The following is a 24,036-nucleotide window of genomic DNA, read 5'->3' as shown; positions in this document are numbered from 1 at the left end:
ACCGAGTGCACCAGCTCTCTGCTCCTCCGCCCAGGAAAGGTCCCTGGGACTCGTCTTAAGGGCCTTTGCTCCCTCTCTCCACAGCCACCTACCTCGCTATGTGCAGGGTTGAGCTCGGCTCCCCTCCCTGTCGTGCTGGGTCCCGGGCTCCAGATGAGCGATGCTTGGTTCCCTTCCCTCCGTACCCCTCTCGGAAGTGCTTAGTCACTGATCTGGCCCCGGCCACGTGGCCGCTGCTTTCCCGCTGCGGGTCCGCTCTGCTAACTGGGAGAGCTATTTTCCAGCACGGGTCCTGATGGCAGGAACTTGAAATGACTTGCTAGACAGGCAGTGCTGGTGGAGCTAGGGCCACACGCCAAAGGAAAGAGCAGACGGCCAATCACCAGGGAGCACATTTCTCAATCTGTAGCCTGAGACTAAACCTTCCTGTTGGCAAGGGGGAGCTCCCTCAGGCCTTGGCTGCCGGCTTCACACGGGGAGGGGTGCTGTGACTTCAGGGTGGCTCCACAGGCCGCGTGGGGCTCAGAAAGGGAACTGTGAACCACTGTTTTCTAGGGATAAAAATCCAGAGGACAGAAGGTTAACCCTAGAGAGAGGAGACAAAACCCTGGAGAGAGCAGAGTTGGGAAGAGATGGAGGAGTCCCGTGCTGGCAGGCGTAAGGGCCGGCCCTGGGCCCTGGCTGGCGCGGCGACCAGCCCTGTGGCCCGTTCCTAGCCCAGGCCCCATCCCAGCTCCTACCTGGTAGGTACCTGTCGCGGCTGTGGCCGTACTCGGTGGTGGTGAGTGGCAAGTGGGTCTGTGTAAAGGGCTGGTTGCCAAACAGATTGTCACTGCGAAGGTTGTGGCAGAGTTTCTCCAGGAAGCGCAGGACGTAGGTGATGCTGTTGACTGCTGGGAGGTTGAGAGTGTGCTGTTCACGGTCAAACACGGCTGTGGAATTAAGGAAACAGGGCTGAGCACGTCAGCCTGGCAGTGCAGGGCAGCGCAGGGCAGGAGGAGCCCAGCCCACCATTTGCCTCCGGCTTACCTTGTTACACAAAGCAATCAGTACCCAGGTTGTTCCTCCCTCCCTTCCCCTCCCTCCCTCAAGGGTTTGATTTTTGCCTCCAATTCCAAAGGGCTTGCTGTAATGGGAGTGGCCAGGCCAGGTCTGTTGTACCGGGGCTCTGAAGTGATTTTACTCAACTTGTGAAAACAACTGTGAACATAACTCTATCTGCTCCATCAGTTGGCAGGGCCTCCTCCAGGAAATCTGCTCATTTTGGGTTTTCTTTCCATAAGAACTGCCCAGGAACAGAGAAGCTAGGCAGACAAGCAGAATACAGCATTGCCAGCAATGGTTTAGGTGCACGATCTGATCTTTAGGAGGGCACTAGAGTTTCAGCAACATTTGGAACCGTTCCATGCTTGGTTTTATTTTACTCCTTATCTATTTCTATTCAAGAAGTATCTGCATAATCCTTACAAAGCAGAAGGCCTTCGCATTTGCCTCTGAGGGCAGCAAGGAAATGGGGAGATAGGCCATTCCCAGGAACCAGTTTTGGGGCAGAAGAACCCTAGAGAAGGTGTGGGTATAACAGCAACTCCACAGAGGCAGCAGAGGAGGCCGGGTCCCTGCAGACTACCGCACAGAAGCCTTGGCCTCACAACGAAAGGCAGGCTTGATTTCCCAGCAGTCCTCAGCCTTCTAGCACAATGCCTTCCATGCCTGCCCGCATCCTCCACACAGCCAACTGCTCCCTTGCCTGCGTTCCCACACCACCTGTACACATTTCTCACACATCAGAACACCTCTCACCTGTCATCTCTCCTCCCCCTCCCCTGGCCAGGGCCTGGCAACGGCCTCTGGCATATAATAAAGGCTCACTGAAGGTGTGCTAACAAAATACAGTTATTTATGGGGTCTTCTACAAGAATGCAGGGACTCCTGGGGTCTTCTATGTCAGTGGGGCTCCTGAGGCCGGATGCTACACCTCGTTAGCGGGGAGGGGTGGGAGACCAAGCAGTGTCCTGCACTTGAGACTGAAGGGCTGCAGGTCAAGTCTTCGTAGGTTTGGCGGGTAAGGAGTGGGGTTCTGGACTTGGCAACACTGAAACAGAACCAGGACACGGCAGGAAAAGTGGATATTCTCAGTGGAAACAAAAAACACAGTGCAGTTGAATCAGACAGAGCAGGAGAGACAGAGGGAATGGTGTTTCCCACTCTGCCCTGGGATTCAACTTCCTTGTAACAGGGCTGGCGTAGGACAGGACGGCTAAAGAGTCCAAGAACATAAGAGTCCTGTGGTCCCCGGAGGCCAGGTGGGAGGCTGTGGCAGTCTGGAGAACCTCCTGTTGCCACAGTGCAGCCCCTCTGGATTCTTCTGGAATGCCTTTACAGCAATACACATCTACTTCCTGTATGCAGAGGCCGAGCCGGGAGACAGGACAGGAGGTATTCTACTTGGCACAGGCGTGCATAAGGCTCAGAGGGGTTCTGGGAGTCGAAAAGGAGGACTCTTGGAGGAATGGAATCCCTTCCCATGTCTCCAGAGCCTACAGGCATGAAGTAGGAACGAGGAGGCCTTGCCAGAAATCTCCCCCTGGAGAAGGCCTGCCCCCCTTGGCCAGGTGGCCGCACCAGCCCCAGGGGGCTTACCTGAGATTACTTCGCCACCGTGGCCCTGTTTGAGGAAGCTGAAGACGGTTTTCTGGTGGTACGCACAGTCGATGCAAGCCTGGACGGCCTGCTGCAGCACCACGGAGGCGCGGGCCGGCCCAAAATGGTCGGGGAGCAGCTGGACCTTCTTCTTATCTAAGTGGGGGCCGGGGCTGCCATTCTTGTTCAAGTAAATACAAACTGCAGGAGACAAAGAGTCAAAGCTGCTTAGAAAGCGCCTGGGGTACAGAAGTGACGTAACAGTGCTCTCTTCTGTCTCGCACACTCTGGGCTCTGGTCCCTAGCAGGATTCCCAGCTGCCAGGCTGGTGAAACACTGCGGGGAGGGGGGCAGAGGGTGGCTGTTTCCAGCTGCAAACAGCCCAAGTTGCATGACCAAAGGCTCCGGGAACACAGCCTGCTGGAAGGACAGCCCAGACCAAAAGCCAAGGCACAGAACTTGTACTTTGTCTTCCTTGCGCTGAACAGGGCATCTAAACAATTCCCCGGATGTACATCCTTTCATATTCAGGACTCAGTCACCTCACACATTCCTTGGATCTCTCATGTTGTGTAAGGAGAGGTCGGGTCCATGGCACTGTCAGCCAGGGCGTGCTGGTGTGTCTTTGGCCTTGCACTTAGAATGGTCACACCACAGGTCGCCTGCCTTGATTTCTGTTCTGGGCCTTGGAGTTGCTTTGTTCTCTTCTTTATTAACACTCAAGCCCAAAGAATGTAGTAAAACAGACCAATATGGCAATGAAGAAAAGCACAGAAAGAGCCTGAGGGGCCCAGTTAGACAGTGTCGTTTGCTTTAGTAGTTCCTCCAGTCACGCCAGCTGGTCGCTCTCCTACTGCAGCCCTCTTCCTGGCACGGGGCTAGGTAGGGAGCAGAGGGGGCTCAGGAGTGAGAGGCGGTCTGCCACAGAGCTGCTGCTTTGTTCTCTGGAGAGGACCCACAGCAGCCTGGTCAGCCATGACATTCCCTCTTCTGATGGGCCTTCCAGGCCCCACTCGAGCAGGGCACTCTGCTTTCTCACACTGCCATGGATCACTAATTGAAAGAGGAACAGGTGGGCAAAAGGTCTTTCTTGCTACTAAAGGCAAAAGAGTTAAGAGCGGAAGCTGTGTTGGCTAGGGACGGACGGCCGTCTTCGTCCGTGGGGCCACGGCTTTAGCCTCTGTAAAGTGACGGCGCTGAGCCACATGCTGTCTGAGGACTCCTCACCTCTTTTGAAGGGAAAGCAAGATGGAGAGAAGGAAATGAAAAATAGTAAGAGAAAGGCAGGGTGTGGAAGGTGAGAAAGGGAAAGAGTAGAGGGTAAGCAAGATGAACTGAAATACGCCTTCAACTCCGTTTTCTCCTAAAACTCTCCAAAATGAGCAAGACAATAAAGGAGTCAGCTTAAAATTTTGGAAGCTAGAGAGCAGATAAGCAAAGTAGCAATTGGCCAAGCAGACCCAAGAAAGCCAAATCCTTAACTAAGAATGGGCAAAGATGAGAAACCAGCTGTGTCATCTTCTAATTCACAAAAGGCCCAAGAATGGGCATTTGTCCCTGGAGGTGGGTGTGAAGGCAGATCTAATGAAAGAAGGACTGGGTGACCTCTGTTAAGTAATAGCTAGGACTTGCATGTCATGACATGACTCCTTCACTGAAAACAGAACAAGTAAAAATGTAGGAACTCAAAGAGCTAAGAAGAGTAGTGAAAATAAACGAAGACCTAGATCTACGAAAATAATGTTCGTAGCCATAAGAATGTTCATAGCAGCTTAGTCGTAACAGCCTAAAACTAGAATCACCCCAAATGTCCATCAATAAGAGGACACATATACAAATTATGGTATATTCATTTATGGAAATAGCAGAGCGGTACTAAAGAGTGAACTATTGATAGCGTGCTTCTCAAAACGTTAATTTTAGTGGAAGAAACCAGATACAAAAGGTACATATAGTGTAATTCCATTCATATATTAAGTTTAAGAATAGGAAAATACAATCTCCAGGGATAGAAATCAGAATAAAGTGGGATGCCTGGGTGGCTCAGTTGGTTGGACGAATGCCTTCGGCTCAGGTCATGATCCCGGGGTCCCGGGATCGAGTCCCGCATCGGGCTCCCAGCTCCATGGGGAGTCTGCTTCTCCCTCTGACCTTCTCCTCGCTCATGCTCTTTCTCACTGTCTCTCTCTCAAATAAATAAATAAAATCTTAAAAAAAAAAAAAGAAATCAGAATAAAGTTAGGAAAGAAGACTGACCATAAGGAGGCATGATGTAACTTCTGGGGGGGCGGGTAGAAATGACTTTTATCTTGACTGGGGTTGTGTTTACATGGTGCTTACACAGATTAAAACTCATCTAATTATACATTAAGATATGTACATTTCACTGCATGTAAATTTTACTTAATTAAAACACATGAAAAGGAAAAATTAAAACTAGTCCAGTGATGACTATAAAAAAGAAATTCTACATGGATTAAAGGGTGAAATATAAAAGGCAATCTATAAAACCTTTATTTTCTTTAAAGACTTATTTGAGAGAGACAGGGTGAGAGTGAGCGAGCATGAGTGGGGGGAAGGGGCAGAGGGAGAGAGAATCTCCAGCAGACTCCCCACTGGGCAGGGAGCCCGACTTTTGTGGGGCTCAATCCCATGACTCCAAGATCATGACCTGAGCTGAAGGCAGACGCTTTACTGACTGAGCCACCCAGACACCCCTGAACTATAAAACCTTTAGAAGACCGTGGCAGTTTAAAAATGTGGCTCCCTCCACCACCACCACCACCAACAATTAAATAAATTAATAAATAAAGACATGGCTCCCAAACCTTTGACAACTCTTTCATCAAACTCTGCGGCACTTGACCAACAGACTATGTAGAAATGACACTGTGCCAGTTTTTGGGCCCAGGTTTAACTAAGAAGCTGACAGTTTCCATGTCCTCTTTCTTTAGACATCCACTCTCAGAACCCAACTACCATGTGTGAAGAGGCAAAGCCACCCTGTGGAGAGGCCTATGTGGAGAGAAATCAACAGCCAAAACCCACTTGTCAGCCACACAGTGTAAGGGGGTCCTCCAATCCTAGTCAAGCCATCTCAGCTGACACGGCATGGAAAAGATACAAGTGACTGCCACCTAGCCCACACTGTTGTTTTAAGCCATGAAGTTTGGTGGTGGTTTGCCATGGAGCAAAAGATTACTGGAAAGGGTTGTGATACCAGAAAAAGGGTGCCCAATTAACAAAAGCCCAACATACATGGCACTGGCTTTGGGACTGGGGAGGCAGGAAGAAGCAATAAAGGCCCCAGAAAGGGTATGAGTGAAAGCATAGAGGGGCTTGAAGAGAAGCCTATAAAGGGTTGGGGGTCAAAGGATTCTTTTCCTTTTGTACCATCTCTATCCCCATTAGTCTATCTACCCTGACAACGCTTCCACCAGAATGATTCTCTTAGAAATGTGAGAATGGACGCCTACAGGTTTTGGGGAGGCTGCCAGTGAGAGCTTAAAGCAAGTGGGAAAACCTTATTGGAAGATGGAGGACAGGAGACACTTGCTAGGTAGTGAGTTAGAGTCTGACAACAACTGTCACCTTCAGTAACCTGGAACCAGGAAGTAAATGCAGCTGGAGGACTCAGAAAAAAAGCTAGAGATTTCCAGACAAAGTAATGAAAGTGCCAGGTGGCTTCTGACTGCCTATGATAAAAAATGCAAAATGAGAGAGATAAGCTTAAAAAAAAAAAAACCACATTAAAAATAAAAAAGCCCAGGACTCAAGAGTCTACATGTGCTTCTCATTTCCAGTCCTTCCAGAAGACAAACAGTTCTAAATTAAGAAAGGGTCAAATCCAGAATGGGGCAATAAAATATTTAAAGGGGCCAGAATGATTAAGACTATGCTTCATACTCTTTCTGACCAAAAGGCCCTTTAAGAATCTTAAGGGCCAGTTTTGCAGATTCTTTCCCTTAAACGGTAAGTTTAAGAATCTCAAGTGCATTGTCTCATAGCAGCCATATAGGAAGCCTGAAGTAGAGAAGGGCTTATCTTCAAAAGATCTGAGGTGTGGCTTTTGTCTAATGAAGGAAATCTCAAATCTCAACAATATTCATAGAAAACCCCTCAAGTTTCTAAGAGAATCATTCTGGTGGAAGCACTGCCAGCTCAGACTAAAAGGGACAGAAATGGCACAAAATGAAAAGAGTCCTTTAAGACCCAAACCTTTCAAAGATGGGATGAAGACCAAGAAAGCAATCTCAGTTTTCCTATAGAAAAGGAAGGATGATTCAGAAGACAAAACTAAGACCCATGGAAAACCACCCCAGGAAAGCAGTACTGGATATAGTTAAGGAACTGGCAACATGTGCCCAGTTGGATTTCAGAATTTCTATAGATCAGCGACTGCTCCCTCTTAAACGAGTGTTTATCTATAAGTTATCCGATGCCTGTCCCACCATTGTATGCTGGGTATGTGGGAAGTAGACAATGTTGTTTGTTAGTTCACAGACCTTCAGATTGAGAAGAATTATACTCAAGGAGCTATTACACTCGAGAATCTGCACCCGAGAGGTTTCATTTGCTCCTGGATCTGATTTAGATAATGCAATCCTAGGATCAAGAGTTATAAGGGGATGGAACTTTAATGAAGAATCTTGCAAGAAGAGTAAATTTCCCAAGTAGGAAAAATGTAATAATTTATGTCCAGGGAGTAGAGTGAAGTGGTTTTAAAATGTTCCATAATTCATAAAATGTTCCTCTTCTCATAGAGGAGTAGGGTCTGTTTTCTTGAATCTGAGCTCTGTGACTGCTTAGTCAGTAGAATATGGTGAAAATGATGCTATGCTAATTTTGGGGCTTAAGTTTTATGAAAATGGAAGTTTCTACTTCCTGTCTCTTGGGACACTTGCTCTTGGAATGCAGCAACCATGGTGTGAGGAAGCCCAAGCTACCCTTTGGAGAGGCCAACAGCCAGCACCAATTTTGCTACCATGTGAGTGAATCCTGGAATTGGATCCTCCAGCCCCAACTGAGCCACTCCAAATGATGCCACGTGGAAGAGAGATGAGCTGTCTTAATGTTAAAATTAACAGTTGAAAATACTGATATTGCCCTTTTCTGGCATATAAAAGGTTATATACCTTTTTTTAATAGTTCATGCTTTTGTCTTGTTTTAAAAATTCTTCCTAATCTTAAGATTGTAAAGATATTTATAACTGTCATGTTTCAGTTTTGTACTGCAGCCATGAAATCAAAGGTTGTAAACAAAACAAAACATCAGAGAAGGGTTCAGTATTTAAGGAACTTAGAAATATGGTCACTCCATCCTAATTACAAGTGAAAAGCTGAACAAACGGAAAGATTAACAATCCTTTTTAGATCCTTCAGAGAAGTGAGGTCACAGGGTAAAGTGCTGCCGCCCCCAAGTTTGGAGAGATAGGTGAATAATGAAAATCACATTTTACTAAGCAGAAACCCATAAGCTTAAATCTCCATAGTAACCAGTGCCAGGGTAGGAAAATCTAAACGGCAACTGATGAATAGCTGCAAGTTTAGTGTGGACAAGTCTGAGAGTTAGAGACTCCAGGGGGACCCTGTCATGGAGGAGGGGAGTCCCACAGTTTGTCAGTTACCTTCAGGACCTTAGCCTATGTTCTCATAGTGAATACTGGAGAAAAATCCCCTCATGCCTCCAGCAGCGAGTGCAGGAAAGGAACCATTTAAAAACACGCAGGTGTTCTACTCTTCTTAACAAAGTCTGCCCTCAGGAAAAACTGTTTTTACCACAGCTATTTTACCAAATCCTGCCAGGATTTGATCAGAGCCTAATCTATCTGGGAGAAGAGAAATACCCAATTCCAGACCCCTCCAGCCATCCTGTCCCACCTAAGGGCAGGGAGGATAAGAAATACTGATTAAGTTCACCATCTAGGGGCCGGAGCCTGCCACAAAAGACTGAGATTTAATCATAGGATTACAGAATATTTTTCCTCCCCCAGCACCTTACCATCACATTACTAAAGGCCTATTTATAACAACTCCGTTTACCTAGTACATCACATCTGGCTATCAAGAGGAAAATTACAAGGTATACCAAAAGGCAAAAACTGTAGTTTTAAGAGACAGAGCACAAGACTAAAGCACACACAAAAGAAACTAGCCTCAGACTGGAAAGTGTAAGAACTTAGATTCAGACATGGCAGAGATGTTGGAATTATTAGACTGGGAGTTTAGAACTATGATTAATATGCTAAGGGCTCTAAAGGTAAAGTAGACAGCATGCAAAACAGATGTGCAATGTAAGCAGACAGATGGAAATTCTAAGAGAGAATAAAAAAGAAATGATCGAGATCAAAAACACTGTAATAGAAACGAACACTTTTGATGGACTTATTAGTAGGCTCATTAGTGGACATGGCTAAGAAAGACACTGACCTTGGTGATATATTAATAGAAATCTCCCAAATTGGAAAGCAAGGACAAACATGACTGAAACAAATGCCGAAAGACTATCTAGGAACTGTGGGAACACTACATACAGTAAGACTACTGGGAGAAGAAAGCAAGGAACAAAAGAAATTTTTGAAGACACAATGACAGAGAATTTCCCCAAATTAATATCAGACACCAAACCACAGATCCCAGGAAGATCAGAAAACACCAAGAAACCCCCTACAACTACATAAAAATTATATTTATATAATTTTATATTATATAATTTAAATTATATAATATAATTTATATATAATATATATAATATATATTTATTATTTTATATAATATTATATATAATATATATTATTATGTATAATATAATATTACATATTTATATAATATATAAATTATATATAATATATAAATTATATATAATTTATATTATATAAGTTAAATTATATTATATATAAATTATATTATATAATTTAAATTATATTTATATAATTTTATATTACATAAAAATACAGAAAATCAAAAACAAAGAAAAAATCTAGAAAGAAATCAGAGGCGAAATCCCCCTTGCCTACATAGGAGCAACACTAAAAATTACATCTTTAGAAGCCACGTGAGCAGGAAGAGACTGGAGTGAAATACTTAAGATGTTGAAGGAAAATACCCACTAACCTAGAATTCTGTACCTTGCAAAAATTATCCTTCAAAAGTGAAGGAGAAATAAAGACTTCCTCAGACCAAAAAAAAAAGGAAAAAAGTTTGTTGCTAGTAGATTACGTTGCAAGCAAGGTTCAAGAAATTCCTTGGAGAGAAGGAAAATAATATAGATCAGAAACTAAAACCTACCTAAAGAAAGGAAGAGCACTAGAGAAGGAATAGAGGAAAGCAAAATAGAAACTTAATTTTCTTATTCTTAACTGATCTAACAGATAATAGTTTTTTCAAAATAAAAATAATGGCAATGTATTTGATCGTGTATGCTTATGGATATATACACTTATGTGTAAATGAAATGAATGACGGCAATCATACGAGGGATGGAGAGGAGGAATTAGGATTACTTTTTATTTTATCTGTGAAGTGACACAGTGATTTTGAAAGCAGACTTGGGTTAGTCATAAATGTATACTATAAACTCTAAGGTAATCACTAAAAAATAAAAAAGTATAACATATGCTAAAAAAGGAGAAAAAAGGGGCGCCTGGGTGGCTCAGTGGGTTGAGCCTCTGCCTTCGGCTCGGGTCATGATCCCGGGGTCCTGGGATCGAGCCCTGCATCGGGCTCTCGGCTCAGCAGGGAGCCTGCTTCCTTCTCTCTCTCTGCCTGCCTCTCTGCCTGCTTGTGATCTCTCTCTGTCAAATAAGTAAATAAAATCTTAAAAAAAAAAAAAAAGAAAAAACTGTAATCATAAAATACTCAATTAAAACCACCAAGGCAGAGAAAAAGTAGAAGACAAAAATAGGCACAAAGAATAAAGGCAACAAATAGAAGACTGAACAAATACGGTAGATATTTATCTAACTATATCAATAATCACTTTAAATATCAATGGTCTAAATATACCAATTAAAAGACAGATTTCTTGGGTACCTGGGTGGCTCAGTTAGTTATGTGTCTGCCTTCAGCAGGGGCCATGATCCTAAGGTCCTTGGATCAAGCCCTGCATCATTCTCCCTCTCCCTCTGCCCCTGTCCCCTAATCGATTTCTTGCTTGCTCTGCTCTCTTCCTCAAATCAACCAATCAATCAATAATCTTCAAAAAAAAAAATAAAAGAGATTCTGAAAGTGGATCAAAAAACAAGTTGCCTACCTGTTGCCTACAAGAAACCCACTTTAAATATGAAGAGACATATAGATAAGAAGTAAAGGGGTAGAGAAAGTCACTGTAGATAAGGAGGGGCATTACATAATGATATAGAGGTCATTTACCCATGAAGACATATCAATTCTTACATATATGCACCTAACAACAGACCATCAGATATGAGAGGTAAAAATTAACAGAACTCCAAGAATAAACAGATGGATCCACTATTATAATTGGAGACTTCACCATCACTCTCAGAAATGGACAGATCCAGCAGGCAGAAAAATCAGTAAGGATGTAGTTGAATACAACAGTATCATCAATCAATTGGATATCATTGATAGCTACAGGTTACATCACTCAGTAACAGAACATACAGTCTTCTCAAGCTCATATGAAACATTCATGAAGACAAACCATACACTGGGCTATAAAACATACCTTAACAAATTTATGGGGAATAGAAATCATACGGTATTTGCTCTTAGTCCACAACAGAACTAAATAAAAAAAAAAATCAGTAACAGAAAGGTAGATGGAAAATCCCCCAAGGGATTTTGGAGGTTATACAACTTATTTATAAATAACACATGGGCCAAAGAACAAATATCCAGAGAAATTTAAATATATTTTGAACTAAATGAAAATAAAAATACAACTTATCAAAATTTCTGGGATGCAGCAAAAGCCGTGGATAGAGGGAAGTATACAGCACTGAATGTAATATATTAGAAAAGAAGAAAGATCTGAAATCAATAATCTAAGCTTCTACTTTAGGAAAAAAGAGCCAATTAAATCTAAAGTAAGCATAAGAAAAGAAATAATAAAAATTAGAGCAGAAATCAATGACACTGAAAACAAGTCAAAAAATTATCAATGAAACCAAAATTTGGTTCTTTGAAACAATTAACATTAATAAACCTTTATACAGGCTAAATTTTTGAAGAAGATGACACAAATTACTAATACCAGAAATAAAAGAGGGCATACCACTATGGATCCATGGTCATTAAAAGGATAACATAGGAAAACTATGAAGAATTCTAGGCCCACAGATTTGATAATCTAGATGAAATGGACCAATCCATGGAATCTACAATCTGTCAAAACATACAAGAAGAAAAATATAATCTGAATAGGCCTTTATCTATTAAAGAAATTGAATCAATAATTCATAATCTTCCAAAAATAGTAAGCACCAGATTCAGATGAATTCACTGGTGAAGTCTGCTAAGCATTTAAGAAATAAATTTTTCCTGTGGGGCGCCTGGTGGCTCGTGGGTTAAGCCTCTGCCTTGGGCTCAGGTCATGATCTCAGGTCCTGGGATCGAGTCCCGCATTAGGCTCTCTGCTCAGCAGGCAGCCTGCCCCCCCCACCGCTCTCTCTGCCTGCCTCTCTGCCTACTTGTGATCTCTGTCTGTCAAATAAATAAATAAAATCTTAAAAAAAAAAAAGAAAGAAAGAAACTTTTCCCAATAAACTGTTTAGAAACTCTTTTAGAAAATAGAAGCAGAGGGGACGCCTGGGTGGCTCAGTGGGTTGGGCCACTGCCTTTGGCTCAGGTTATGATCCCAGAGTCCTGGGATCGAGCCCCACATCGGGCTCCTTGCTCGGCAGGGAACCTGCTTTTCTCTCCACCTCTGCCTGCCTCTGCCTGCTTGTGTGCTCTCTCTCTTTCTCATTCTCTCTGACAAATAAATAAAATCTTAAAAAAAAAAAAAAAAGAAAATAGAAGCAGAGAGAATACTTCTCAACTCATTCTAGGAGGCTGGCATTATCCTAATACCAAAACCAGACAAAAACATTACAAAGAAATTATAGACCAATCAATGTCTCTCATAAACATAGATGCAAAAATTCTCAATGAAATATTAGCAAATCAAATCCAACAATATATAAATAGAATTATACACTACAATCAAATGAGATTTATCCCAGGTATTCAAGGCTGGTTCAAAACATTTAAAAATCAATTAACGCAATTTGTCACATGAGCAGGCTAAAGAAAAACTATGACATAATCATATTAACAAATGCAGAAAAAACATCTAACAAAATCCAAGACCCATTCATGATAAAAACTCTCAGCAAATGAGGAATAGGGGGGAACTTCCTCAGCTTGATAAATATCTAGAAAAAAAACTTCAGGTAACATCACACTTAATGGTAGGAAACTAGAAGCTTTCCCACTAAGATCAGCAGCAAAGTAAGCATGTTTCCTCTCACCACAACTTTTCCTTTTTTTTTTTAAGATTGATTTTATTTTATTTATTTATTTATTTATCTATGACAGAGAGAGTGAGCAGGGGTGGGGGAGTTGGGAGGAGAGAGAGAAAGAATCTCAAGCAGACTCCAGACTGAATGCGGAGCCTCATACAGGGCTTGATCTCATGACCCTGAGTTCATGACCTGAGCTGAAACCAAGAGTTGGATGCTTAACTGACTGAGCCACCCAAGCATATCACCACAACTTTCCATCATTATAGTAGAAGTCCTAATGCAATAAGATAAGAAAAGGAAATAAAACATATACAGATTGGGAAGGAAGAAATAAAACACTCTTTGTTCACAGATGACACAAATGTCTATGTAGAGAATGTGAAAAAATTGACAAAAAAAATTCCTGGAACTAATAAGCAATTACAATAAGGTTGCAAGATACAAGGTTAACATAGAAAAGTCAATTGCTTTCCTATATAACAGTAAGAAATGAGTGCAATTTGAAATTAAAAACACAATACTATTTACATTAGCACTTCCGAAGATGAAATACTTAGGTATAACTGTAACAAAATATGTACAGGACTTATATAAGGAGAACTACAAACACTGATGAATGAAATAATAAAAAAAAAAACCTCTTAACATACAGACTCTTAATTATAGAGAACAGACTGAGTTTGGTTCCAGAGAGGAGAGGGGTGGGGAGATGGGTTAAGTAAGTGATGGGGATTAAAGAGTACACTTATGATAAAATAAAATAAAACAAAATAAAAAGAAAGAGAAAACTTAATAAATAGAGAGACAGCTCATTGTCACGGACAGGAAGACTCAATACTGTCAAGATGTCAGTTTTCTCCAACTTGATCTACAGATTCAATTCAATTCCAGTCTCCCAGCAGGTTATTTTGCGGCTACTGACAAACTGAGTGTCAAGTTTATATGGAGAGGCAAACCCCCACTCTGAATAGTCGACACAATATTGAAGGAGAAGAACAAGTTTGGAGGACCCAACCTCAAAGCTGCAGTAATCAAGAGAGTATGAAAGAACAGACAAGTCAACGGCACAGAGAGAAAACTGAGAAGCAGTCCCACATTGACATAGCTAACTGATCTCTGACAAAGGAACAAACACAAAACAATAGAGAAAAAACACAGTCATTTCAAAAGTGGTGCTGAAACAACTGGACAGCCACATGCAAAAAAAAGAAAAAAAAAGGGATCTAGACACAGATCTTACACCCTTCACAAAAATCAACTCAAAATAGTTCACACAGGGCGCCTGGGTGGCTCAGTGGGTTAAGCCGCTGCCTTCGGCTCAGGTCATGATCTCAGGGTCCTGGGATCGAGTCCCGCATCGGGCTCTCTGCTCAGCAGGAAGCCTGCTTCCCTCTCTCTCTCTCTCTCTGCCTGCCTCTCCGTCTACTTGTGGTCTCTCTCTGTCAAATAAATAAATAAAAAATCTAAAAAAAAAAAAAATAGTTCACACACCTAAATGTAAAATTCAAAGCTGTAAGACTCCTAGAAAATAAAATAGAGGAGAAAAACAAGATGACCTTAGGTTGGCAATAACTTTTCTTTATTTTTTTAATTTTTAAAGACTTTATTTATTAGACAGAGAAGGAGAGAGCACAAGTAGGCAGAGCGGAAGGCAGATGGAAAGGTAGAAGTAGGCTCTCTGCTGAGCAGGGAGCCCAACATTGGGGCTCGATCCCAGGACCCTGGGATCATGACCTGAGCTGAAGGCAGCTGCTTAATTGACTGAGCAGCCACCCAGGAACCCCGGTAATGACTTTTTTAGATACAACACCAAAGGCACGATCTATGGAAGAAATAATCGATAAGCTGGACTTATGAAAGTTAAAATGTTCTGTTCTGTGAAAGACACAATCCATATAATGAGAAGAAAAGCTATAAAGTGGGAAGAAATATCTGCAAAAGGCACACATGATAAAGAACTATTTTCTAAAATATACAAAGAATTGAAAAAACTCAACAGTAAGAAAATGAACAACTTAGTTAAAAACTGGGCCAATTCTGTTAAATAGACACATTGCCAAGGAGGATACACCAATAGCACATAAGCACATGACAAGATGCTTTTTCCTGTATGTCATCAGGAATATGCAGATTAAAACAATGAAAGACCACTACCCACCTATTAGAATGGCCAAAATCCAGAAAACAAACACCATCAAATGCTGGTGAGGATGTGGAAAAAGGAACTCTCATTCATTGCTGGTGGGAGTGCAAAACGGTACAGCCACTTTGGAAGACAGTTTGAACTGTCAAAACCTAAACTGTCAAAACCTTAAAAACCTAAACACGCTCTTATCATACGATCCAGCGATCTCATTCCTTGGTATTTACCCAAAGGAATTTAAAATTTATGTTCACACAAAAACTACACATGGATGTTTATAGCCATTTAATTCATGATTACCCAAACTTGGAAGGACTCAAGATGTCCTTCAGTAGGTGAATAGATAAACTGTGGTATAGTCAGACAATGGCATATCATTCAGGCCTAAAAAGAAATGAGCATGAAAAAGACATGAAGAAAATTTAAATGCATATCACTAAGTAAAAAGGCCAATGTGAAAAGGCTACACACCGCATGGTTTCAACTAAATGACATTCTGGAAAAGGCCAAATTGAAGAGATAGTAAAAAGATGAGTGGTTGCCATGAGTTGGGGTCAAAAACAGTTGAAGAGGAATTTTAGGGCAGCAATTTTTAGGGCAGTTAAACTATTTTGTATATCCTCTAATGGTGGATACATGTCACTGTATATTTGTGAAAACCCAGAGAATGTACAACTCCAAGAGAGAATCCTAATGTAAACTATGGACCTTGGGCATTAATGATGTTTCAATGGAGGTTCATTACTTGAAACAAACGTACTTCTTATTCTGGTGGGGGATGTTGATAATGGAGAAGCCCATGAATGTGTAGAGGCAGGGGTATATGGAAAATCTCTGGACCTTCTGCTCGATTTTGCTGTGAACCTAAAAAAACAGTCTAGTAAAAAAATTCAGAAAACAAAAAAGAGCACTTCATTACAGTTGCAAACATCCAAGAGTGGGGAAGTACAGAATAAGCCTTTCCTAAATGTATATAAAATTCTTTAATGCTGATCATTTTGCAGGGCTGGTTTTCCACCAAACACCCTTTGGGACATGCCACTGGAGTAATGAATAATGATACTTTAAAAGTAAGATGCTAGACAGAGAAGCTCAATACAAAGTCTGGAAGATAGACTTCAGGAAGTTTTGAATAAAGTTGAACAAAAAGTCAACAAGAATAGGGAAAGAATAAAGAGGCTTAAGAATGTAACAGATGGGGGCGCCTGGGTGGCTCAGTGGGTTAAGCCTCTGCCTTCGGCTCAGGTCATGATCTCGAGGTCCTGGGATCGAATCCCTCATCGGGCTCTTTGCTCAGCGGTGAGCCTGCTTCCCTCCCTCTCTCTCTCTCTGCCTGCTTCTCTGCCTGCTTGTGATCTCTCTCTGTCATAAAATAAATAAAATCTTTAAAAATATATATATAACAGGATGAGTTCAAGAGGTCCAGCATCTGAATAATGTGCACCAGAAGGAGTGCAGAGACACAAAGAAGTGGGAGAAAACCACTGATGAAAGAATTTTTAAAAATTTCAAGAAACTAAAGAATGGATGGGCACATACAGGGTCCTGCATGGCAGTGTCTCATCCTAGGTAAGACTGTCGAACAGTAGGGATGAAGAGAAGCTTCAAAGAAAACAAACAGGAGGCACCTGGGTGATCAGTCAGTTGAACCTCTGCCCTCGGCTTGGGTCATGATCTCAGGGTCCTGGAATCAAGCCCTGTATGCGCTCTCTGCTCAGTGGGGAGTCTGCTTCTCCCTCTTCCTCTGCCCTCCCCCATCCCCGTTCATGTTATCTCTCTCTCTCTCTCAAATAAATAAATAAAATCTTAAAAAAAAACCAGCACAAAAACCCAAACAGGTTTCATATAAAATTAAACATGAAATCTTAAGATTTACATGGGAAGACAAAGACTGGGAAGGAGCAAACTGGGAATAATACAAAAGGGAGGTGAAGAACATGTCAAGGAACTCAGAAGGCTTCGGAAGACTTCTTTTTGAGAGTTTGAAATGGATAGAATATATATTGTGCTTGAACACAGAGATGTACATAGTAGTAACAGAGCTTAAGTTGAATTATTAAGTACTAGCAAAATTAACACATAAAGAAATCAACAAGATTTACTCTGAAAACAAAATGTGCAACAAAGGAAAAGTAATCATAATACACTACTTGGCTCAACTGAAAATAGCATTCTATAAATTTCAATGACAAAATACTAAATTTCACTCTAATCAAAATGATAATACCATGGTATTAAGATAGGGAAGTATATGTGGGTGGGTAAGGGACAAGGAGATTAATAAGAGTTAACTTCTAAAGTAGGTTGTCAGTTAAAAAATGCCTGAAGCATAAAAACAATACACATAAAATGTAAGCATAAAAACAACGTTTGGAGGTAAATAAGACAATCAGTTGAATTAAAAGTGATTGCAGGGGCACCTGGGTGGCTCCGTAGGTTAAAGCCTCTGCCTTCGGCTCAGGTCCTGATCTCAGGGTCCTGGGACCGAGCCCTGCATCGGGCTCTCCGCTCAGCGGAGAGCCTGCTTCCCCCTCTCTCTCTGCCTGCCTCTCTGCCTACTTGTGATCTCTGTCAAATAAATAAATAAAGTCTTAAAAAAAAAAAAAAGTGATTGCATGTGGTGCGAAGTAAATGACAGGGGAAAAGGGAGCCAGTTTGTTTTGTCTTTTGCATCATAATTCTTAAAAACCTGTCGTTCCTTTAAATTATGAGGATATAGATAACTGATAAAAAATAAAATTAACTCTTAAAAAGTATTGTGCAGGTAAAAAAAATGCAAGGGAGGTATGAAGGACACACTGTGGCACGCAGCTTTCAATTCATGATAGCTTTTACTGTTACCATTTGAAGGGTCTGTAAAAGGCAACTTCAACTAATCCTTCCATTGCATTAAGTGTGGAAACTGAGGCTCAGAAAGCAAAGTGAGATCAAGGTCACACAAAATGAGCCAAGGCCCAGGCAGAGGATGGCCACGCAATAAAAAGTCAATAAAACTGCCATAGTCTGGCCAGGAGCAGGAAACAGAGACACGAAGTAAGTTTCCATTTTTCCTAGGCTCTGAGACTCAGGCTGAGGGAGGCATACCAGCTCAGAGGCCGCCAGATGTAAACGGGACGTACAACATTTAAATGGAATGGTGTGGCACAGTCATGACGCCCCCATTGCTGTGGGTCTTCCAGGTTCTGCTGAAAAGGCACACAGGCACCATAGTAGTATCTAGAATGATGTGGGAGACCTGAGCAAATAGACAGGCATTTGGGGGGTATGCCATGAAGTGGGAAGACAGACAGAATATTCCTACCAAGGTGTGTATTTGTTTTTTAATTCCTCATCTACAGAGCTTTGGGGCAAAGGCCACTGTTCATTAATCTAATGACACTCTGGGACTAGGCAAACCCCGGAATTGGCTGGAGCTAGATGTAGATGATGTACCTGGAGAAATCATGTAGTAGGACCCTTACTAGAGCTGACATAAATATCACAGGCAGGCTATATGTGGTCTTTTATAGGTTATGTGGTGAAGACACTAGAGTTGGCCTTCCCTTCAAGCACTAGTGTTCTAGAATTTGGGTGAAAACATACTTAAGTCCTACGGAAAAGACTATGCTAACTTCCCCGGGGATCATTCCCATACCTTCAACTTCTCTAAACAAGGTGGAAGACCTGCAGAGTAATCAGAGTAAGGTTTCACACATGTATCTCTACTTTTCAGATAAGAAACGAGCACTGTTCTTTCTAGTATTCCCCTGGGGAGACTGTGTATCTATTCCAGTGGTGTAGCTCTTTTTAAGTTATCTTCCCAGATGGCTGGTTTATGAAATGGAAGCAGACACGCATGGCCCCGGTTGACTACCTGCCCACCGCAGCCACCACATTGTACCTTGAATCACATGTTCATTGGTTGGTCTCCAAAATCAAGTTCACTCTCATATTAATAAGGTTTGCCACCACCGATGATGTTAAAAAAAAAAAAAAAATCAGCCAGGGCTTTGTTTGGGATTTTATAGGTTAGTTTTTGCTCTCATCAATCTCCAGACATAGAGGTCCTGAAAAGAAGGCGACACTCACTGGGAACTAATGGTAACTCTGGATTTCAGTTTTGGTGGACGCTCCCTCCAGCTTTCAACAGATCTTGCTAAATTCCATTCTAAAATGTCAGCCAGCACTCTGCACCTTACTGTCCCATGACTTCTTCAGGAATGATTTTCTAGAAGTTGTGAATTTCTTGAAAAGTTTAACATTGAAGAGAAAAGATGAAAGAAATGGAATTCTTCTGATTTCAGCTGCTCGTGAGAGGACTGAATAGCGCCATGGTCAGTGCCTCTCCTGCTTCATCAGTTGCTGTGTGCAGGGCCAGTAGCCTTTAAGAGTTTTCTTCCTCATTTTCTTGGTCCCTTGAAAACAATGCACAGGGAGAAACCCAGAAGCCCTCGCCTGCTCTCGCTGGCCCTGTTCCGGTCACGTGCTGCTCGAGAGGTTTGAGGTTCACAGCGAGCACATGTGGAAGGTGCTCCTGTCTCACCTCCAGGCCTCCCTGGAGCACTTCATTCAGGAGTGGCTGAAGAAAGTCACCTTGCCTCAGGCATCACCCAGCCAGCACAGTACCAGCGGTTCCCTTGTACTGGTTACTTTTCACAGCCTACGAGCGCTGGGCTCTCTCCTGGGACCAGAGGTGATGGTGGGAGGAGAAAGAACCAGCAGCTTCGAACGCACTGCCTCAAGTTCTACGGAAACTACAGACCCTTTCTCAGAAGGTGAATGATTATCTCGACTTGGTAAATTTCACACGAATGGAATCTCATATGTAAAAGGGACCTCAGAAGACAGTGAAAACTTCCCATTAAGGTCTAAAAAGGCTGAAGAGCGACCTTACTAGCCAAAAGAGTCTCTAACCAAACCGTCAATGTACCTATTTGTCCTACAGAAGCCTGCGCTGCTGTCAAGTCCCTGCTCACTAACTGATGCTGAGGAAGAGACGTGGGATGACAGCCCAGCAGCTAAAATTCTGAGATAAACCTGGAGGTGGAACCACAGCTCTAAGACCTGTTACCTCAGGGGAGCAAAAGGCCATTCCTACTCTGCTTCCACTCACTGAAGAGTCCAAGCCTTTGAAATCAAGCCTATCTCTAAAGACCAGTCTTGTACAAAGTGGGGATGAGCCAGACCAAACCAAGCCACCAAAAGTGTCACAAGGAAGGAGGCTTAAGGTTCCATTAGAACTGGGTTTAGGAGAGTTTACCAGTTCAAGTAAAAAAGAAGCCATTACAAGATCCTAACTTGGACTGGCTTGTTGATATGATCTCAGAAATGAAGCCTGCAGCAACTATTTTTATTTTACCTGAACTGAGGGCAGAGATGATGGTTCCCAAGGATGATGTCTCACCACTGACGCAGTTTTCCTCAAAATCTGCTGCAGCAGAAACTACTGAGGGAGAGTTTGAAGGTTGGGAAGGGGAAGGGGGGCCAAGCTAGGAAGACAATGACTGGTGACAATGGGGGCAGTTACACTACAGGAAAAAGGACTTCTTTAAGGGAAAAAACCACATCAAATGAATACCTCAAAAGCTGGCTCTGCAGACAAAACCCCTAGAGCGTCCTGTTCTTGCCACAGCAGGAGCTCTTTTCCCAGTCTGCGCTAACTGAAGTGTGCGCCCTTGAGGGCCAGCCCGGAGCCCCAGGTGGTGAAGCGGCTCACAGCCCTGGTTTCTCCAACGAAGAGCTGTGTGCCTTTGACTAAGAGCTCTGTGAAATTCAAGTGGCTGTAGAAAGGCTGAATTCCCCCCCAGGAAAGAAAGAAAAGAAACACAAAAAGCCAAGCTGATTAGTGTAATTTTGTGCCACTTCTTTAACAGTCAGAAGAGTAAGCTCTACTTTGAATTAGGACTTACAGAAAAAAGTCTAACTATAAAGTATCTCAATGATTTTAAATTGCTAAGGTCTTCCTGGGCAGCTTATTGGCTTACAGTTGTGCTGTCTGAGTGAGCGGCCCTGTGGGAAGGTTCTTAAGGAGAAATAACTCTGACAATCCTGTTTCCTAAATATCCGGTAAAGACTATTTTCACGAGGAAAAAAAAAAAAAATCAGAGCAGTTGCACACGTATTTGAGTGGTGGCAGGATTACTGTGATGCTGGAAGGATTCTGGAAGGGATCAGTAAAAAGGGAGCACCCGGAACTGGAAAGGATGCACTCCAGTTAATACTAACTGGAGGATGGAGGTTCCTGGTGCTGGCCCCACCTCCACCCCACCCCCATGTCCCAGTTCCCCAACTCTGAGGTCATAGGACATCTACCCAAGTTCCTTCCATTGTTTTGAAATGATGAAGGTTTCTCTGAAACTATTTCAAATGCCAGAGATAAAACATTTGTTTAAAGATTGGATTTAGGTTTACAAATGGATGGGTTTGGTGGGGGGGTTGCTAACTACTGGTGTAAAACAAGAGAAAGGAGATGGGGGGGGCTGGGGCTTGTGGCAGCTAATACATGATCTGCTCTTACCTGTGGGGGCCTGCATGGCTGAGCTGGGGATGGTGGCAGCATCTTGGGGTACAGTGCTGGTATCCGGTTCAGGGGTGCTGGTTGTTGGTGAGGTGGGTGGTGGGTTCAGCAAAGTCCGAGGCTTCCTCTGTCAAAACGGATGGGGAGAAGTTTGCTACCTGTGACAGGTAACTTGTCTTCTGATTCCTCTCTTCCTAGCTCTCAATTCACCCATGAGATGGAAATATCTCTGTGGATGGGGCTCTTGTATCTTTGTTTTCCACACAGAATCTTGCCTAGAGCTTTACCTATAGTAGATGCTTAGTAAATATTTTCTGAATCTGCGTATAAGATTCTGGGTTCCTATTGAGCCAGAGCTTAACTCACAGTCTTTTATATCTTTTATACTAGATTCAATATTATCATTTGAAATACCAGGTTCTTTATCATTTGGGCAGACAAAAGCAAAAAAGGAAAAAAAAAATGCTGAGGCTTAAGCCTACTTTGACATTATTTTGTACTTTGCTTCTCTCTTAAAAAAGGGAAACGTCCCTTCCCCTAACTGCAGACTCATTCTTCTACCTACCTCTTCAGCTCATCAACTGCCATTTTTCATCTTAAACTTTATACTCTAAGGTCTAAATCTGTAAATTACTTCTCTAAAAACCCTGCAGCTTTACCTGTGCCATTCCTTTAGAGTAATAAACTGTCCCTTTTCCCTGGAATGCCCCCCCCTTTTAACTTTATTAATATCTATTTATCCAGGAAAATTTTCTAGATTTCCTCCAGTTGGTCTCTTTTGTGCTATGTCTGTACTTTGTGTTGCATCTGTCACAATGTATTGTCATAAATATTTACATACTGGTGTCCTCTATTAGCCTGGAGCTCCTTGAGGGTCTGATTCTGAGTACCGCTCCTAGAATGGCAATTGCCATATGATAAATCTCAATAAATATTTCCAATGAAGCACACAGTACAGAATACCAATATTGAGGGAAGTAATAAAAATGATTTGAGAAAGATCTAACATCTTCTCTATGCTGTTCAGGGCAGTCTCTAGGGGAGAAAGATCTCAGAAGGTTCTTCTCAAGAAATGGTTTTCTAAAAGCCATTCTGAAAGCAAGGAAAACGTAATTATCACTGAGATCCAGAAATCCCTTTTTTACTAAATGTCCCATGTAGGGGCCACTGCTGGGAGCTATATAAACCTGTCTGACTTCTAGGAGAGTATTATCTAAAGCAATAGCACCAGTGACAGCAGGCATAGATACAATGGCCTGGTCTGTGGAAGTTATCATGCAAACACTTATGAAACATTCAAATCATACATGGGACAGGGACACTTCCTCATTTTTAAATTTTTTTGATACTGCTAAAAGTCAAAGTCTAAATAAGCAAGGAGTCAGGGAAGAAAGGAAATAGCAGTTCAACTTCACAGAGTTGGTGGTAGGATTCCATGGGGTCCCTGAAGGAACAAGCCTGGTGAGCTTGGTGCCCAAATATTGTAGCAGAAAGCAGACAGAAGGAAGGCATTTCTGTTTGAGATAGGTGCATTTACATGTATTATATCTCTTCATATATTACCTCATCTCTATTTTATTGGTGAGAAAACTGGGGCTCAGAGCCTTATTCAAAGTTTCCCACAGTCACACAAGACAAATGGAGATGAGATATAAACCTGTTTGTCTAGCTTTGAAGCCTCTGCTCTCATCATGAGACCACTTTACTCCAGAAAGGAACAGAAGGGTCAGAGTTAAGTGGAAGGCATAGACATTTATAGAAGTAGGCAAAAGTACAGGAGGGAGAATTAGTGAGCCAAATGCCAGCCCATAAAATATAGGATAACATGAGAATTATTGTTTTCAAGAGGATTGGAAAGAAAGGGGATTTTGGTTATTACTATGTTTAGGACTGCCTGAGGAAGCAGAACAGAGGCAATTGTAGAATCATAGTGTTTAGGTTTTGAAGGATCTTAAAGGCCACTTAATCCAACCATCCTTTTCCTACTTCCCTCTTCCTGAAAACATCCATCCCATATGAGTCATCCAGCCCCTGACAAAATGCCTCTAATGATGGTATTGACAGATCACTACCTTCCCTCCTTCCCTTTCTTCCTTCCTCCCTCCATTCCTTTCTATCTTTCTTTTGACAGATCACTACATCCGTTTTGTGATAGATTTAACTGTTCCTTTTATGTTGAGACAAAGCCTGTCTACTTGAGTTTCTACTTTTTGGTTCTGGTTTTGTCTTTGAAACTTTACAAGATTTTTTCCTCTTTAATTGGATGTCCTTAAAATGTCTTCACATTA

General features: G+C 42.3%; 1 protein-coding gene and 1 pseudogene across 19 annotated transcripts in view; one reads left to right on the top strand and one right to left on the bottom strand.

The window, feature by feature from the left end:
- The window catches only part of SCMH1 (Scm polycomb group protein homolog 1), a 174,321-nt gene that overhangs the window by 17,586 nt on the left and 132,699 nt on the right, over nt 1-24,036 (bottom strand). For 16 of the 19 annotated variants that reach the window (XM_047723936.1, XM_047723925.1, XM_047723943.1 and 13 more), the window contains 3 exons: nt 21,749-21,875; nt 2,641-2,841; nt 741-932 (listed from right to left, as the gene is read on the bottom strand). In XM_047723936.1, the coding sequence (XP_047579892.1) occupies nt 741-932; nt 2,641-2,841; nt 21,749-21,875 (520 nt within the window). Of the gene's footprint in view, nt 1-107; nt 343-740; nt 933-2,640; nt 2,842-21,748; nt 21,876-24,036 lie in introns of those variants that run through there. The other 3 variants (XM_047723942.1, XR_007126414.1, XM_047723940.1) reach the window with 3 other exon arrangements.
- On the top strand, nt 18,856-20,742 carry LOC125099166 (protein-associating with the carboxyl-terminal domain of ezrin-like; annotated as a pseudogene).

Source organism: Lutra lutra, chromosome 4 (assembly GCF_902655055.1).
Source record: "Lutra lutra chromosome 4, mLutLut1.2, whole genome shotgun sequence".
NCBI classification, from domain to species: Eukaryota; Metazoa; Chordata; class Mammalia; order Carnivora; family Mustelidae; genus Lutra; species Lutra lutra.
Note: the sequence above shows the minus strand (reverse complement) of the source record. Positions and strands in the feature narration are given on the sequence as shown.